Genomic DNA, 15,388 nt, shown 5'->3' on the forward strand with positions numbered 1-15,388 from the left:
GCTCGAAAAGCGAGACCGAATGACCCGATCTCGAAACGCCTCAAGGAGGAGTTGGTGATGAAGGGATATCAACAGTAACCACAATTGGAAGGACAAGAAAAGAACATCAGCCCAGGTTTGGGTCCTGGTCAACCAGACTTTCTGTTGATGAGTTGGGCGGATTGGGGGCCATGCTTCATCTCCATGTTGGAGGCAGAGCGAAAGGAGGCTTGGCCGTTGGATCGTCCTCAAGCCAGAAAGATAGAAGTGACGAGAACGGGCGCGGAGTTCAGCTGAGGTTGATGATTCATGCCGACCAAGCGAGCATTTCGTATCTCCCGTCGCTTTCCATTGTTGTAAAGAGGAGATGAGGGGAAGTCTTGAGATTGAAGCGGCCCCAATTGACGCGGCAGGCAGGGAGACTGTATGAACCGCCCCACCTGCCTGCCGGGAGGCTTGCTTTGCAGTGCCGTCCAGCTATTGGGTTCATCTTGTCGGCTTATCAGTTCGTCTTCCACTGCATCTTCTGCTCCGCAACTTTCAATTTCAATCTCCAAGTCCAAAGCGGACAACGACTCCGAGATTTCGGTAGGTCCTTGGCCATTGAACGCTGGAAATACAGACACCATTTCCACGCGACAATCATCTGCCAAGCTCGGGGCACGAGATCTCCATACTTCATCATGGCTCCCCCCGACCGACATACGCCAAGCGAGCAACACACGAGCAACACGAATCCGCCAGTTTACAATTGATGTTCCCTCCTCATTCTGTCTCTAACTTCTGTACACACGCAGCCTGCCCAAAACCAAGTGAATCAACCACCAACAAACGTTACTTGCATATAACGAAATGTTCAGGTAGTAAGTCCAGAGGCTGTTCAAAAGTCTCGGATCTGCAGTAAGCTTCAACATCGGTCCGTTTCGTGCAATACGGACACGGACATGGCAGTCGACGCATGTCAGAACTGTAAATTAAGGCCTGTTCGTATCGTCTCGGTGTAAGTCAGTCGTCAAGAGAAACAAATCATCAGGCTTCCACAGAACGAGAGCACACAACGTTGTTTTTGGCACCCATTTGTAACGTTGAACATTTCGAAATCTTCACTCAAGTCTTTTGTGAAATCAGATGCTGTTCAGATAATCTTGTATTAACTGAAACTGAAACTGAAACTAAAAGAACCATTCCATCATTAAGTCGTTATAGGTGTATGTGAAAAAGGGGGTATCATCAATCCTTCTCTCCCATGCCCATCCTCCTTCCTGGCCTTGTGTTGTCAGCATTTAGAGATCAGAAGTCCTCTTCTGCGCCTCAGCCTCCTTGCTAATATCATGCTCTGCGCCCCTCTGCTGGGCCTTGCCAACATCATGCTGAGCCTGATACTCAGCTTCCTTCTCGCGATCGCCAACAAGGGCAGCCGCAGCGTTGCCGAGCTGACCGGTAAACCGATCCTTGGCGCCCTCGCCGAGGTCCTTAACCTGGCCGCGAGCTTCCTGCTCCTGGCCTTCGCGGTTCTGTTGACGGCCGGCCTGCTTGAGCTCCTCGGAGCCGATGGTGCCACCGACGAACTCCTTGGCTGCTCCGGCGGTCTGCTTCCACGAGCCGGAGGCGCGGTCGGGGTGGTCGGCGGCGACGGCGCCGTCGGTGGTGGCGGTGAAGCCGGGCAGCTTGGCGGTGTCGTGCGAGGCGGCGTGCTCGGCGTGGGCCTTCTCCTTCTTGAGTTCACCTTCGGCCTGTGTTGTTTGATGTGTTAGTTATGGGGGAATGAGGTAGAGTTTGAGCTAAGAGGATTGCCAAAACGTACCTGATCACCGCGGTTGCCCATGATGTTACCAACGGCGTTCTGGACAGCGCCAGTGGCGGAGTCGATGTAGGACTTGAGGGTGGAGTTGTTCTCGGTAGACATGTTGGATGGTTGTTGTTTGGGGTACGTTGAAATTACTTTAGGTTAAGTAGGTAAAAAGTGGTGATGGTTTTGGTTTGGAGTTGTTGTTGTTGTTGTTGTTGTTGTTGTTGTTGTTGATTTGATTGATTGTATCGTGAGAATGATGAACTGAGATGTAAGTCCAAGAAGGAAGGATCTCTTTGATTTATATATCCCAAATCATGGCTGTCCCAGGTTCCACCGTGAAGTCGTGAAAGACAAACAAGAACCAGATCGGATGACCAGAATAGAACTTCCCGTCCTGAAAACCAGGGTCCTGCCCGAAATCTTGGCCTGGGGTTGAAGGGCAATGACGGACTGTAGAGGAGCCCTGGGAAGCCTGAGATGGCCATGTGAACCTTGTGTTCACCCATCCCTTCCGAATGTCCAACCCATTTCTTGCTCTAATTGGCCAGCTGTGCTCTTTCTTGTTTGTTTCAGCCCGTAGCTTCCAGCACCAGCTCGTTGCATGTAGCAGGAATGGTGTGCTGTTTGTTGCCTGTGAAGATGCCGTTAGTCTCACAAAGCACACCAAAAGGTATGATGTCATAGGTTAGAGCCGACCGACAGGGGTCCGTTCATCCCACCATCCGAACGTCCCCAATGAGACTCTGACATCATAGGTTATCGCAGCCACCATCGAACCGAGCTAAGCCCCTCAACACCACGTTTTTGCAAATGGAAGGTTTTGATCCTTTGTGAACCGTACCTACCTAGGTGGTTCTCAAAGAAACGTGATCGCGGCAACTGAACAGGGTCATATTGCACGCATCGTCCGCGGAAAGTGTCGGGTATAGCATTGCAAACCAACACGCAAGAGACGCAGTCGACACCACACAGCCAAATTCAGTGGAAACCACGACGTTCATCAGATGCAATGTTGGGAATTATGTATATCCATTATATGGTGAATTGTTCTCTTGACTAACACTTCAAAGCGCCGTCTTCCAGCCCTATGGTATCATTCTCTTGCTCATCAAAAAACAAAAGTCATCCGCAAATATCGCTTACATACATGATAGTATACAATGGGTCATGTTTTGCCCCTTGCTTCCGTCCTTGCGGGAGCCTCACCAATTCTCTAAGGTTGGCTGTATAAATAACCCGTGCCGCCTGTAGTCTTGAAAAGGCAGCGCAACGGGAGAAAGGAAAAAGTAATGATAACTCCGCCCATTTTATAAAACGTGATAAAAATACCGCTCATCAACCACACCGTGTCACCTCTTAGTGCTGGCTCCACTGAATCGTGTTCAGGTCGATACCCTCCTGGACGAGCTCCCACAGAGGGGAAAGCTCACGGAGGAAGCCCACACGCTCCGTCACGGCCTTGAGCACGTAGTCGATCTCCTGCTCGGTAGTGAACCGGCCGATACCGAAACGGATACTGGAGTGGGCGCTCTCATCACTGTTGCCCAAAGCACGGAGAACGTAACTGGGCTCTAGAGAAGCCGAAGTGCAAGCACTGCCGGAAGAAAGAGCAATATCCTTCAGGGCCATTAGGAGGGACTCACCCTCGACGTAGGCGAAAGAAACGTTCACGCAGCCGGGGTAGAAGTGGTTGGGGTCACCGTTCTGGCTGGTGTGCTCCATGGAGAGCAGACCGTGGAGAAGACGGTCGGAGAGGTACTTGATACGCTTGGAGTCGTACTTTTGCAACAGTTAGCGCCCATTCTTGAACCAAACGATGCATAAAATGTAGGATGTGAGGGGGTTTCGATCAGAGAAGTTGCTATTTATCAACAGGGAGTCCTTGTCACGGGACTTCAGAAAGCCATGCATGTGTAAAGCGACTCATCAGGAAAGTGGGGTGGTAAAAAAGGAAAGGACTGTAACATACCGGCATCTCTTCCTTGGCGATGCGGCACGCCTCTCCGAAGCCGACAACGAGCGGAGGAGCCAGCGTGCCGCTGCGAAGACCTCTCTCCTGACCACCACCGCTGATGATGGGGTCGAGTCTGACTCTTGGCCGACGACGGACGTAGCATGCACCGATGCCCTTGGGGCCATAGATCTTGTGAGAGGAGATGGACATCAAGTCAATGTTCATGGCGTTAACGTCAAGGGGGATCTTGCCAACAGCCTGGGCGGCGTCGGTGTGGAAGAAGATCTTCTTGGACCGGCAGAGCTTGCCGATTTCCTCGAGGGGTTGGATGACACCAATCTCGTTGTTCACAGCCATGATACTGACGATGGCGGTGTCGGGGCGGATGGCAGCCTCCAGCTCCGCCATGTCGATCAGGCCGGTGCTCTTCACTGGGAGATAGGTCACTTCGAAACCCTCGTCCTGAAGATGCCTGCAGCTGTCGAGGACACACTTGTGCTCTGTCTGGCTGGTGATTATGTGCTTCTTCTTGCCGGACCGGCCAAAGAACCGGGCCACACCCTTGATGCTCATATTGTTGGATTCGGTGGCACCGCTGGTGAAGATGATTTCCTTGGGGTCAGCGCCAATCAGATCAGCAATATGTTTCCTGGCCTCCTCAACGGCCTTGTCTGTCTCCCAGCCGTAGGCATGTGTCCTCGAGTGGGGGTTGCCATAGACGTTGGTGAAGAAGGGCATCATGGCATCGAGCACTCTGGGGTCGACGGGGGTTGTGGCCTGCATGTCCAGGTAGATGGGGCGCTGTCCCTCGTCCATCACGGTAGCATTGCTGAGGACATCTTGTATGTGTCAGCAAAGAGGTTGACTGCGCGATATGTCCTCGAGATGGTGATGATGATGCTTACCAGCCATGGGGCTGACGTGTTGGCTCGAGCCATCCTGCGCGCTGATGGCGAGGCCCTGCTTCTCCATCTCCCTGTGATCCAGCTTGATAGCATGCTCGGCCTGCACGTCGGCGTTGTTCCTCTTGGTCTCGGTCACATAGCTCCTGGAGGCAGAAGCAGTCTTGACAGCAGCCGCAGTGGTCGCCCGCGACAGCACACGCGCGCTGCGAAGAGGGGCGGCCGTGGCCAAGCGCGATGCCTGTCGCAAGACGGACGGCGCAATGTTGGACATGGCGAGAAAAAGAAGAGAAGAAGGGGAGATGATGGTGAAGTTGGAGACGGATGAGGGGGAAAAGGTTCGTTTTGTGACAAAACCACAAAAAGATGGAGGCGGCGGGCGGGGCGGCTCAGAAATTCAGAGCTTCCACCTGTTCGGCAGTCGGACGGAATTTCCGCCATACAGGAAAGAACAAATCGAAACAAACAGCATCCGCACGCGGACTTGGCCTCGGAGGGGTCGGTGATAAGGGATGTGCCAATGAGGGGCGATGACTGACAGGACTTGGCATTTTTGATTGGTCATCTCGCTATCAGATGTCCCACCTGTTCCTATCTCGGACAAGCGCGTACGGCGAAAATGACGCTTGCTCCAAAATGTTGGAGAACGGGCATGACGGAGTTGCTCGGAGGTGCAGTTGGATGACATTTGACAAATGCTCTATGGAATTTTGTGAACGGACGCATCGATTGCACAAAAAAGGAGCACTGACCAACAATTGTGCTCTCAAATCGGCATGTCCAACAACTTAATGCTGCTGGCGGGATGAGTGGAATGAAAGCTTACAGTGGGTCCCACCAGTCTACCCTGACGGCGGTCAGTCGCTAGAAGCAGAGCTAACTTCCCGACATCGTTCCAATTCGTTCCATTCTGGGGTTCTCAATCGACCAAAAGCAGAACAACCGATGACGGTATTTCCCTCCTCGGTTTCCCTTTTTCTGCCATTGGATGTCTGCTTGAAAGTGCTTCACCAAATATCAGTGCCATAAACCCACCGACGACCTATTTGACATCCATTTACTGTTACCTAGCATCCATCTTACTACCTCTGGACAGCTACTCTCCCTCTCACCGTTAACATTCCCAAGTGCTTGTCGACATCGAACCATCCGTCCTCCCCTAGAAAGTTTGTCGGACCGGGAACTGCTGACAAAGACCGACCGAACGGGAACGGGATCCAAGAACAAACCGAGATCACAAGACGCCCAGACAAGACTTTCTTACACCTTGGAACGAGGCCACTGTGTGCGGCGTGCCAAACAAATACTCAGCAAATAGCAGCGCCACGAAAACCGTCGCAAGCTTCGCTCAGCCAAGACTTCGTCCACCAGCCAAACCGCCTGCACCGCCCCCTGCCCACCCCAGCGTCATCACCAAGCAACCATATCCGGATCTCGACTTGGAGAGGGCATCCAGGTGCAACATAACCGCCGGACGATTGCCTTAAACCTCCTCGAACAGCCCGCAAACACGCTTTGCGGATTTCCATACAACCACCGAATACTCATCAGATATCATCATACGACATCGTAGCAGACCATGAGCTTCAGGGGCTTTCAGAAAAGCGTGATTCGCGTAAGTTCTGCCCCGCATACTTAAATCTCACCTCCCTTAGTCTCTGGTTGGGGCATCGTCCTCATCGCTTCCGAACTTGCCGTCGAGTCCTCCTTTTTCGTAAGATTCAGGAGTTGCCAAACAGACACTAACGCGACAAATTACCAGGCACCACAACAATTCAAGCAAAAGTTCAACCTCGGCGAGCATACCAAAGACGCTGTCTACATCGACTCCGAGCGCAGATTCCAAGAGCTCGAAACTGAGACCAAGCGCCTTCACGATGAGAGCAAAAAGTACTTCGAGGCCATCAATGGCATGCTGCAACACCAGATCGAGTTCTCCAAGGCCATGACCGAAATCTACAAGCCCATCAGCGGTCGCATGTCCGATCCCGACTCCCTTGTCCCCCATGGAAACATTGAGGGTATTGCCGCCTGCGAGGAGTATGAGGCCGTTGTCAAGGACCTGCAGGAAACACTGGCGCCAGAGTTGGAGATGATCGAGAGTAGGATTATTCGGCCAGCGAACGAGCTCCTCGATGTGGTCAAGGTCATTCGCAAAACGGCCGTGAAACGCGAGCACAAGAAGCTGGACTACGACAGACACCGCGCCACCCTCAAGAAGCTCCAGGACAAGAAGGATCGGTCGGCAAAGGACGAGAAGGCTATGTGGAAGGCTGAGAACGACGTTGAGCAGGCCACTCAAGAGTACAACTACTTCAACGATCTGCTTAAGGACGAGCTACCCAAGCTGTTTGCCCTCGAACGCCAGTTCATTCAGCCGCTTTTCCAGTCCTTCTACTACATGCAGCTCAACATCTTCTATACCCTACACGAGAAGATGCAGCATTGCGACATTGGCTACTTCGATCTGACTTTGGACATTGAGGAGGCCTTCCACGCCAAGCGTGGCGACGTCCAAGAGCGTGCGGAGGCGCTCTCCATCGTCAAGTTCAAGACCACGGGTATGAAGCGACCGCCAAAGTACCAACGTCCTGGTGCCCTCGAAGGAAACAAGCCAGCAGGCCTTCTTACAGCTGGTTCCTCGACGACCACTTCCACCGGTACCCCTGAAGCGGCTCCTTCAGTGACAGCCCCCCGACCCTGGGAACAGCAACAAGCTCCTGCTGTTACAGCACCGCGACCTTGGGAGACTCAGGCGGAACCCGTAGAAGCGCATGCTCCACCACCGTATTCGGTGAAGCCGAGCACGCTACATGCGACACCAGCCTCCTACGCCGCTCCAGTTGCCAGCCCGAAACCCTCGTCGTTGTCCATGGCGGCGGCCGCAAAGGCCAAGCCCCCACCGCCGAAGCCCAAGCCCAAGGCCCTCATGGCGGCACCCCAGGTAGAGACCGTCACGGCACTTTACGACTACTCGGCGCAAGCAGAGGGCGATCTAAGCTTCCGTGCCGGTGATGTGATTGAGATAGTAACAAGGACTGCGAACGAGAATGAGTGGTGGATTGGAAAGTTGCATGGAAAGCAGGGTCAATTCCCAGGTACGTACTGTACTTTTTCTTAGATGCCTTTTTCATATGCGAGTTGAACATGTTCTAACATGACCTTTTTCTAGGTAACTATGTCCAATTGAATAGCTAGAGAACGCAAGGCAACTTGTGAATGTAGTTATCAAAGAGTTGCTTTCAGCACACTTCACTTTTCAGCATGACTTCAACCTATACCCTTTTTTTGTGTTCCTGTACATGTCAGGAGTTTTCGCTTCTACAATCTGGAGTTTTCACAAGTTGTCTGCCTTGTAACCATGTCATGAGTTCTGGATCACGATTTGTGGATGTTCATACACCGACGCAGAGGGCCTGTGATTCCTTTTCGAGGAATTAGTCGGGAAAGAAGAATGTTCATGAAGGGGGGACACTGCAAGGAGCATGGAGTTTGCGTCTGAAGGAAGTGGCGGGTGTATCGTTTTGGGGCGCTCGGGGACAGCTTAAGGGAAACGACGGGATGAGAGGTGCATCGGGTCGAAAGAAAGAAGCTTGGATTGGATTCGTCTTGCCATGGTCGCTGTCGTGGTTTGTTTAGATAGGTACTTGCCCGCGCATCAAGCTTCATGTGAAGCTAATTTCTAATTCTGTTAACGCAACGACCATACAGTTCTTCATCTTCAATGTCATCGACGACCGCTTGTCTTGTCAAGAACACCCGGCTCAGCCTCACTTCCCTGCTCGACTTAAAGGGTCTGGTTCTGGGAGGAAAGAAGAGCGTGTATCAGCTCTGCCACTCATTCTAAGCAACATCGAAAGCGGTCATATGTGTACTGGAAGGCCCATTCCGGAGATGTTTTAGACATCGGCCTCCAGGTGAGAGGTGAATATCCTCCGACTTACACGGGCAGCTTCGAGTTGAGAAAGCTGCACCTGCCAATGTTCGCACCAAGGCGGATAGAAGCCTTCAAAAAATGCGGTAAGCAATCCATTCGTATGCTCCTTCCTCCAGTTTCCCATGATTCCATCCCTGACCGTGAAACAAGACAGGAAGTCACAACCTCTGTTCAGTACGCCAGGCAAACCCAGATCTCTGGGCTTTTAATCCCCCTCCTTTCACTTGCACACAAACTCTTCTCCCTCTTCTCACAACCACCACCACTACCACCAAGCGTAGCGCAACTCGCAGACTCCAGGCAATCTTTTTGGCCGCCATTTTTTGGGTATCGTCTCTCTATTTGTCTTGCGGTTCGCAGTATTATGTCATCTCTTCTCTCTTCGTGTTGATACACTTCAAGCGTTTTTTGGAAGCAAGGAAAATCTTGCACGGAAAGGAAGAAAACACTACCCCCGAATACCAACCTCCCTTCCACGATAGCACTCTCGACAACCTACCTGAACCACTCTCGTCACCTCAGCTCACACTGGGTTTGTCTGGTCTCCTTCCTCTGTCGCCAACTCTTCTCCCACTCGTCTTAGCGGAACGGACTGGCCCATTCCTGTTGGAAATAGCCGAGTCCCTTGACGGAACCAAGGAATACACAGACTTGTCTTGAAGGACAAACACTGGGTTGTCTTACCCAGTCCACAATATCAACGTGATATCGCCGCTTTGCTGGTCTTGCAGTGAGTTCTTTCTCCCTTGCACAAATGTCAATATGATGACTCCGAGCTTGGTCGCCGTTTTATGGACACATCACGAGCATGCAGTTGACTAACACGTCTCAGACCAGGAAGGACTCTACGTCCTTGAAGGACCGAGAACACCCACATCAAGCAACACCCGCCGACTGTCAGACAACATGGCTGGCATCACCAGTCACATCGCCAGTAGCAGGAACTTTAGCCGCTCTAGAGTTCCTGCGTTGAAGGTCAAGACTGCATTGGGGGACCCAGTTGCTTCTGAGGGAAAAGGAAAAGCACTTGCATCCGATGACTGGCGCAAGCATGCGTCTGCCCCTGGAATTTCGGACAAGGGCAACCTCCGAAAAAAGATTGCTCAGCGGTCGAGCGCCACGGAGCACTCCATGGTTATGCCTCACGAACCTGGGTTCTATCGCCCAAATGACGGCCAAACTGCTTAGGAAGTGGTTTCCTCGGCACCAGGAGACCGCTCAGTCTCAAATCAATCCACGGTGCACTCTGCAGCCTCATCTGAGCATTTACTTGACTTGGCTCAGGAACCGATGATGGTCCGCATCGAAGACATGAAGCCAATGCTCATGAATGTCAACGGGGAGGACGTCCCCTTGCCTAACCGATTCACCTTTGATATCCGCCCTAAATGCTTCAAGAGCGACTATTCCGATGACTCCTCTAGCTCCTCTGTATTTGGAGAGCTCAGACGTGTCATAGATCCCCAAATTCTCAGCGGCAAAGTCGCCTCCAGGTGGTTGGACACCAACCACGACCTCTCGGACGATATCCAGGCCATACTCAACACCCCTCGGGCAGTCCCTACCGCAGATGAACCTCCTCTTGAACACGAGACTCGTCACCAGGATGCGTCAGCGGCGGCCAATCCGCCTGAAGATTCCAAAGACAGTATGGGTGCGCCTGAAATCTCGGAAGCACAACCGCAAGATGACGAGGAACAACGCTTCCGCAACATGATCAACCGTCTCCAAAAGCGCTTGCCAACACCGTCTTTGGTGAAGCCTAGAGTACCATCCATCAAACTACAACCTGCGGATCCGGCCATCTTGTCTGCCAAACTAAAGGATGGTGCAGTGTTCGAAAATGCCCACCTGAGCCGAGTTACTGTGATTCACCCTGAGAGGAAGGGCGGATCCAGTGACTCTGGGTACGCCAGCGCCAGCAACCCATCGTCTACTATCCATTACTCAACGCCAGAGAACTCTATGGATTCACAAGACGAACCCGTTGCGGACACCAAGAGAGGTTTAGAGCCCCAAAGCGCCACCAAGAAACTGAATCCTGCAGCGGCCGAGTTCAAGATTTCTACCGACAGTGTCCATCTGCCGGTATTTACTCCCAAGAAGCTTTCTCGTGGCCCACTTACCTCACTTCTTTTCAACCCAAGTCCTGATGCGCCCGTGGCCGGATCTATTCCTCCAGTGGATAGGCTACAAACTGCTGAGACAAACCAGGAGGCAAGCACTGGAGTTGATATGGTGCAGACACAACAGTCAAGTCCGATAAAGTCCGGTGCGAAGACCAAGCACCGAAAAGCATTTCAAGTTCCGCCCACCCAGCATCCTTCCAACCCTGTTTTAGCCAGTGTCAATCCAATGACTGGCACTCATTCCAGCTTGAGCTTGCAGCCACAGAAACCCAGTACGGGTTTACCGTTCTTCCCTGCTCCATGGATGGGAGGACCAGGTTTGGGCAACTTTGGGACGTTCCCACCCTCTGCCGGGCCATCGATGGCTGTTCCGCCGTTCAACATGCAACCCTTAAACATGGCAGCAAGTTTGGGCACTGGAACTTTGCTGCCTTCAATGCGGCCGCCCATTCCACCGTTTGCGCCGGCTCCTATCGGCGGCTTGGGATCAGTGTATCCTCAGGCCGCAGTGTCAGCAATGCCGACAGTACAGCCGTCAATTCCACTTACAGGCGCAGGTCAACCAGCTCAGCCAGGGCCCAAGGCTGATCGCCCTTATTTCCCCGTTACGACGAAGCCTCGGGTCCCGGATCCGATCAAGCAGCAACAATATGAGGAGTATTTGGAATGGCGCAAAGCCAATGAGCCCGGGTACCATATCAAGTGCAAGATCCGACAGGCGAACCGCATAGTGCGTCAGCATCAACACCAAGTCGAGCCTACCAAGCTCGAGGAACCGGGCCTCACGCTTGAATGGAAAGTAAGGGCCGAAGAGGCCAAAACCGTAGTGCGGGAGATGGAAGCTCGGCGTGCAGAAGAGAAGAGGTTGAAGCAGAAACTTGTGGCTGAAGAGTTCAAAGCCAAAGTTATTGAGAGGGTCATGGCGGACGTCGTGAAGAAGGACGACAAGGAGGTCTCTGCAAAGAACGATAACAAGGTCCCTGAAAAGAAGATGGAAGGCAAGCATGCTCTTGAGAAGATCATCGAAAAGGTGACTGAAGACAAGGTAACAACTGGGGAGATTGCCGAGCAGACACCATGCGACATGGGAATCGCCGAGAAGAAGATGGAGGTGATCAAGGAAGGAGTGACGGCGTGATGTCCCAGAGGTGATTACAGTGATCGTGAGAGGACGTGGGGACAGAATAAGAATTGCTGGGATTCTTATTTCTTTGCATATGTATGCCACGGAGGAGTATGAGAGATGTTTTCTCTCATGTTGGCATTCCTTACTGGCGCCGGATTTGAGGACTTGTCATTACAGTTTATGGTCGTTGAGACGATACGGAGTATCGATTTATGGGCCAATTTTGCTATTATTATGGCCGGTAGTTGTTTTTATTGAGCAGAAGGTGTCTGGAGTTATTCCGAGACACATGCGGGTATGGTTATGATTGAGAGACCTAGGTTTAGGTCGTTTTGCACAAGCTTTGCACTTTTTCATGTTATTGGGTTTGTTCTGCGAATGACTTTGTCAGTTATTGTCATTGATATTGCCGGTACCTTTCTTTCTAGATAACCGTTGTGATAGAGATATGGATCAAGAAGATTGGTACGCGTCCATGTTTTACGGAACTGATCAGATGTCGTAACATCAAAGGCGTTCATGTGATGATGGGAAAGGGTGCACTGTCATCCACTTCCTTGATACGGTACAACGAGAAGGGTTACTCGCCTGGGTAAGTTCTGACTCTGATGAGCATCGCAGACAGAATCTCAAGCTATCGAGACACATGACGCCAAAGCTGGCTTCCACACCAGGAAACGGAAGAATGGCCATATAATCAAGTAATGTTTTACAAACGCTACAACATCAAACTGATCCCAACAGCTTCGAGCTGTCTGTTCTCAACTCACTGTGCTGCTGCCCTAATATCCTCTCCTCTTCACTTCACGCCTCCTCGTCACCACCGTACTCATCCCCATACTCGTCGACCACCCACACGCAAAACTTCTCCCACTCAGTCGCCCACTGCCTCAGCCTCTCCGCCTTGACACCACCTCCCATACTCGCCTCCCTTACATCCCTCGCCCACTCATCAGCCGTCTGATCCTCAAACGCCGCCCACCTGACTGAATTCTCCGCCAACGATCCCAAGCCCGCCAAACCCAAGTTCTCCCACCCCTGCAGCGCCTGCCAGAAATCGTGCGTCATGCCCGCCATGTCCTGCCCCAAAATCGCCGGATCGTCATTACACAAGGCACACGGCACACCTCTCGCCAGCAGCGCCGGCAAAGGATGCTGCATGATACTCCCCGTCAACCGCAACACTTCGTTGGAGATGGGACAACTCTCAATCAGCACCCGCTTATCTTTCACAGCCTTGATCAGCTGCGGGTGTTTATACAGCGAAAACCCGTGACCTATGCGTCTTGCGCCCAGAAGCAGAGCGTCGAATAGGTTATGGTCCACTGCGTCGCCATCGCCCAGGGTTTCGCCCGCGTGTAAGAAAAGGGGGATTTCCACGCCTTCGGCGGCGCATTGTTTCTTGAACCAGAAGAGCTCCGGGAGCAGGTCCGTCAGGTGCCGGCCCGCGTCTTCGGGCCCCACCAAGTCGTAGCCGGCGATTAGATGGGGAAAAGAGAGCTTGGTGGCGATGCAATCGTTCATGGACTGGATGATGGTGCGTGGGCCGAAGGCGCGGACTGTGGTCCAGATCATGCGGAGACCCCAGAAGGGGGCACCCAAGGGGGTGCGCTTGAAGGCGGCCACTTCTTCTTCGATTACGGTGAACATGGCTGTGTAATCGGGTTCTGGGACGGTGGAGTTGAGGCGGCAGTAACCTAGTGGCCAGGCGAATCTGTGAATGTTAGTCCGGGGGTTCTACAGGAACGAACTTGGTGTGATGTTGACGGTGATGTTGATGAGGCCTCGGATGAGGTGACCCGCTAGCCATCTCTTCATATGTCAGACATCAAGAAGAAGGGGGTAAACTCACCGAACCTCAACCCAATAAACCCCATCCTCCACCAACTGCTCCAACAACTTCCTCAAAAACCTCCTCCAGATCGGTTCATAATGCAGCATCGACCCAATAACCTCAAAACACCCCATAAACTTTCTCCAAATTTCCGCCGACCCATGTCTCTGCTCGATCGCGTCCGTCTGGCTCAGGATACACCTACTCTTCAACCACTTCAAGAACCCTTGCCTTCCACCCTGGGGAAACGCATCCGCCGCTTCCACCAAGTTAACAAAAGTCCCCGGCTCATACACTTCCCCTCCCTCATCCCCTTTCCCGCCCCAAATCAACTTCGCATCCACCTTCCCCTTCTTCCCTCCTTCCGTCAAATCACCAACATACTTAACCACCACTCCCCCCTCCCTCCTCCTCTCCTCACTCCCCAGCCCCCCCTTTTCCGGTGTGGCAATCCCCATCCCCTCCGTCTCCAACACCACTGCCAGCAAAAAATCAAAATCAACCATGGCATCACAGTGACTATGCAGCAGCGCGCCCTTTGGCATTTTGCGCACAATCTTCCACAATTTCGTGGATTCCATTGTCTCCTTGGCGAGCGTAAACATCATGCCCGGGTGGATGATGATGCCGTTGTTTTCCTCCTTGCGCGCGAGCTGCTCTTCCAGATCGGGCGTCCAGATCTCGGACTTTTCCTGGGAACGGATCCGCGAGACAATGGTGCATGCTTTGCGGGCTAAGGGAGAGAGGGATTGGCGGAAGATGGCGTCCGATCGCTGTTTTTGCTCTTCGGCGACCAAGGCGGTGCGGGCGGCGTGGTATTTTTGCAGGATGGGGTCGTTTTGGGAAGGGAGCTCGTGGGCGAGGATGTCGGCCCATTCGGAGTCGGTGATTTGGTTTGTCATGTTGATTGGATGGGATGGACTGGACCCCTTGAGGGTTTGTTTACTTCTCTGGGCCTCTTAAGTTGGGATGATGGGATGAGGTCGATGGTGGTTGATGTGTCGTTGGGGAATGTGGGTTGGGTAAGGTCGCTGACCCAACTTTGCTTTGTGTGGGAAGGAGGAAAAACGAAGAAAGTGAAACAAGTTTTTGAGTCGTGATGAAACAAATGTTTTATTCTAACTTTTGACTACAGCAACCAGGCAACCAAGGCAACAAACTTCTGTCAACTGGTGAAGATCTTTGCTATCAAGAAGGATAATCGTATTCATCTGATGTAAGCCACCACCATTGGAGGAATGCGAGGAGATGGGGCGATGGCCTGGCTGCCTACCGGACTGTACTAACTGTCTAACAACTGCCTAACAACTGCCTAGAGAAAGCCACTAAACTCGGCAGGCCAGCCCCGCTCCCGGCCGCTGATTGCCGCCTTTCGGTGCATCGGCACAGGGCATAGTCTTTGTTAGAGGTCCACCGGAGATCGGAGTCGAGCGGTCGTCTTGAACGGGTCACGGAGGCCAATCCCCGATTTGGCAGGTGCTTTTGCCGGTCCGAGAAAACACTCCGGGGACACCTTGACAAGAACATATCACCACAAGCCGGAAGAAGCCGTTTCTCATGATTTTTTGTTTATTTTTGAAGTGTGGAGGGATAGGAAAACGCCATGTTTTGTATGCATCGTGCACAACAAGTCCGGGGTAGATAATCCGGTTTTACGTAGGTGTAGAGAGGTTTGCAGTTGGTAATGGTCATCTCGGACTCAACATCACAGCCATCAGCTTCACGTTGTACAAGA

At 52.5% G+C, this 15,388-nt stretch overlaps 5 protein-coding genes across 5 annotated transcripts; 2 read left to right on the forward strand and 3 right to left on the reverse strand.

The window, feature by feature from the left end:
* Positions 1 to 1,113: 1,113 nt before the first annotated feature.
* Positions 1,114 to 2,017, reverse strand: SMAC4_07519 (uncharacterized protein). The gene is made up of 2 exons (XM_003344463.2): positions 1,784 to 2,017; positions 1,114 to 1,712 (listed from the first exon to the last, which is right to left on the reverse strand). Exons 1-2 carry the CDS (start codon positions 1,883 to 1,885, stop codon positions 1,263 to 1,265), a joined length of 552 nt encoding a protein of 183 aa, XP_003344511.1. The 5' UTR covers positions 1,886 to 2,017; the 3' UTR covers positions 1,114 to 1,262.
* A 782-nt stretch (positions 2,018 to 2,799) lies between these two features.
* SMAC4_07518 (uncharacterized protein) lies at positions 2,800 to 4,979 on the reverse strand. The gene is made up of 3 exons (XM_003344462.2): positions 4,631 to 4,979; positions 3,741 to 4,564; positions 2,800 to 3,550 (listed from the first exon to the last, which is right to left on the reverse strand). The coding sequence occupies exons 1-3, from the start codon at positions 4,899 to 4,901 to the stop codon at positions 3,128 to 3,130; spliced, it is 1,518 nt and encodes a 505-aa protein (XP_003344510.1). The 5' UTR covers positions 4,902 to 4,979; the 3' UTR covers positions 2,800 to 3,127.
* Positions 4,980 to 5,398: 419 nt separating this feature from the next.
* On the forward strand, positions 5,399 to 8,335 carry SMAC4_07517 (uncharacterized protein). Its single transcript, XM_003344461.2, has 3 exons — positions 5,399 to 6,242; positions 6,390 to 7,725; positions 7,800 to 8,335. Exons 1-3 carry the CDS (start codon positions 6,207 to 6,209, stop codon positions 7,823 to 7,825), a joined length of 1,398 nt encoding a protein of 465 aa, XP_003344509.1. The 5' UTR covers positions 5,399 to 6,206; the 3' UTR covers positions 7,826 to 8,335.
* A 27-nt stretch (positions 8,336 to 8,362) lies between these two features.
* On the forward strand, positions 8,363 to 12,338 carry SMAC4_07515 (uncharacterized protein). Its single transcript, XM_003344459.2, has 3 exons — positions 8,363 to 8,647; positions 8,715 to 9,294; positions 9,397 to 12,338. The coding sequence occupies exon 3, from the start codon at positions 9,855 to 9,857 to the stop codon at positions 11,829 to 11,831; it is 1,977 nt and encodes a 658-aa protein (XP_003344507.1). The 5' UTR covers positions 8,363 to 8,647; positions 8,715 to 9,294; positions 9,397 to 9,854; the 3' UTR covers positions 11,832 to 12,338.
* A 51-nt stretch (positions 12,339 to 12,389) lies between these two features.
* SMAC4_07514 (uncharacterized protein) lies at positions 12,390 to 14,838 on the reverse strand. The gene is made up of 2 exons (XM_066090641.1): positions 13,672 to 14,838; positions 12,390 to 13,533 (listed from the first exon to the last, which is right to left on the reverse strand). Exons 1-2 carry the CDS (start codon positions 14,553 to 14,555, stop codon positions 12,624 to 12,626), a joined length of 1,794 nt encoding a protein of 597 aa, XP_065946253.1. The 5' UTR covers positions 14,556 to 14,838; the 3' UTR covers positions 12,390 to 12,623.
* Between the last annotated feature and the right edge of the window lie 550 nt (positions 14,839 to 15,388).

This window comes from Sordaria macrospora, chromosome 2 (genome assembly GCF_033870435.1).
Source record: "Sordaria macrospora chromosome 2, complete sequence".
Lineage (NCBI taxonomy): Eukaryota > Fungi > Ascomycota > Sordariomycetes > Sordariales > Sordariaceae > Sordaria > Sordaria macrospora.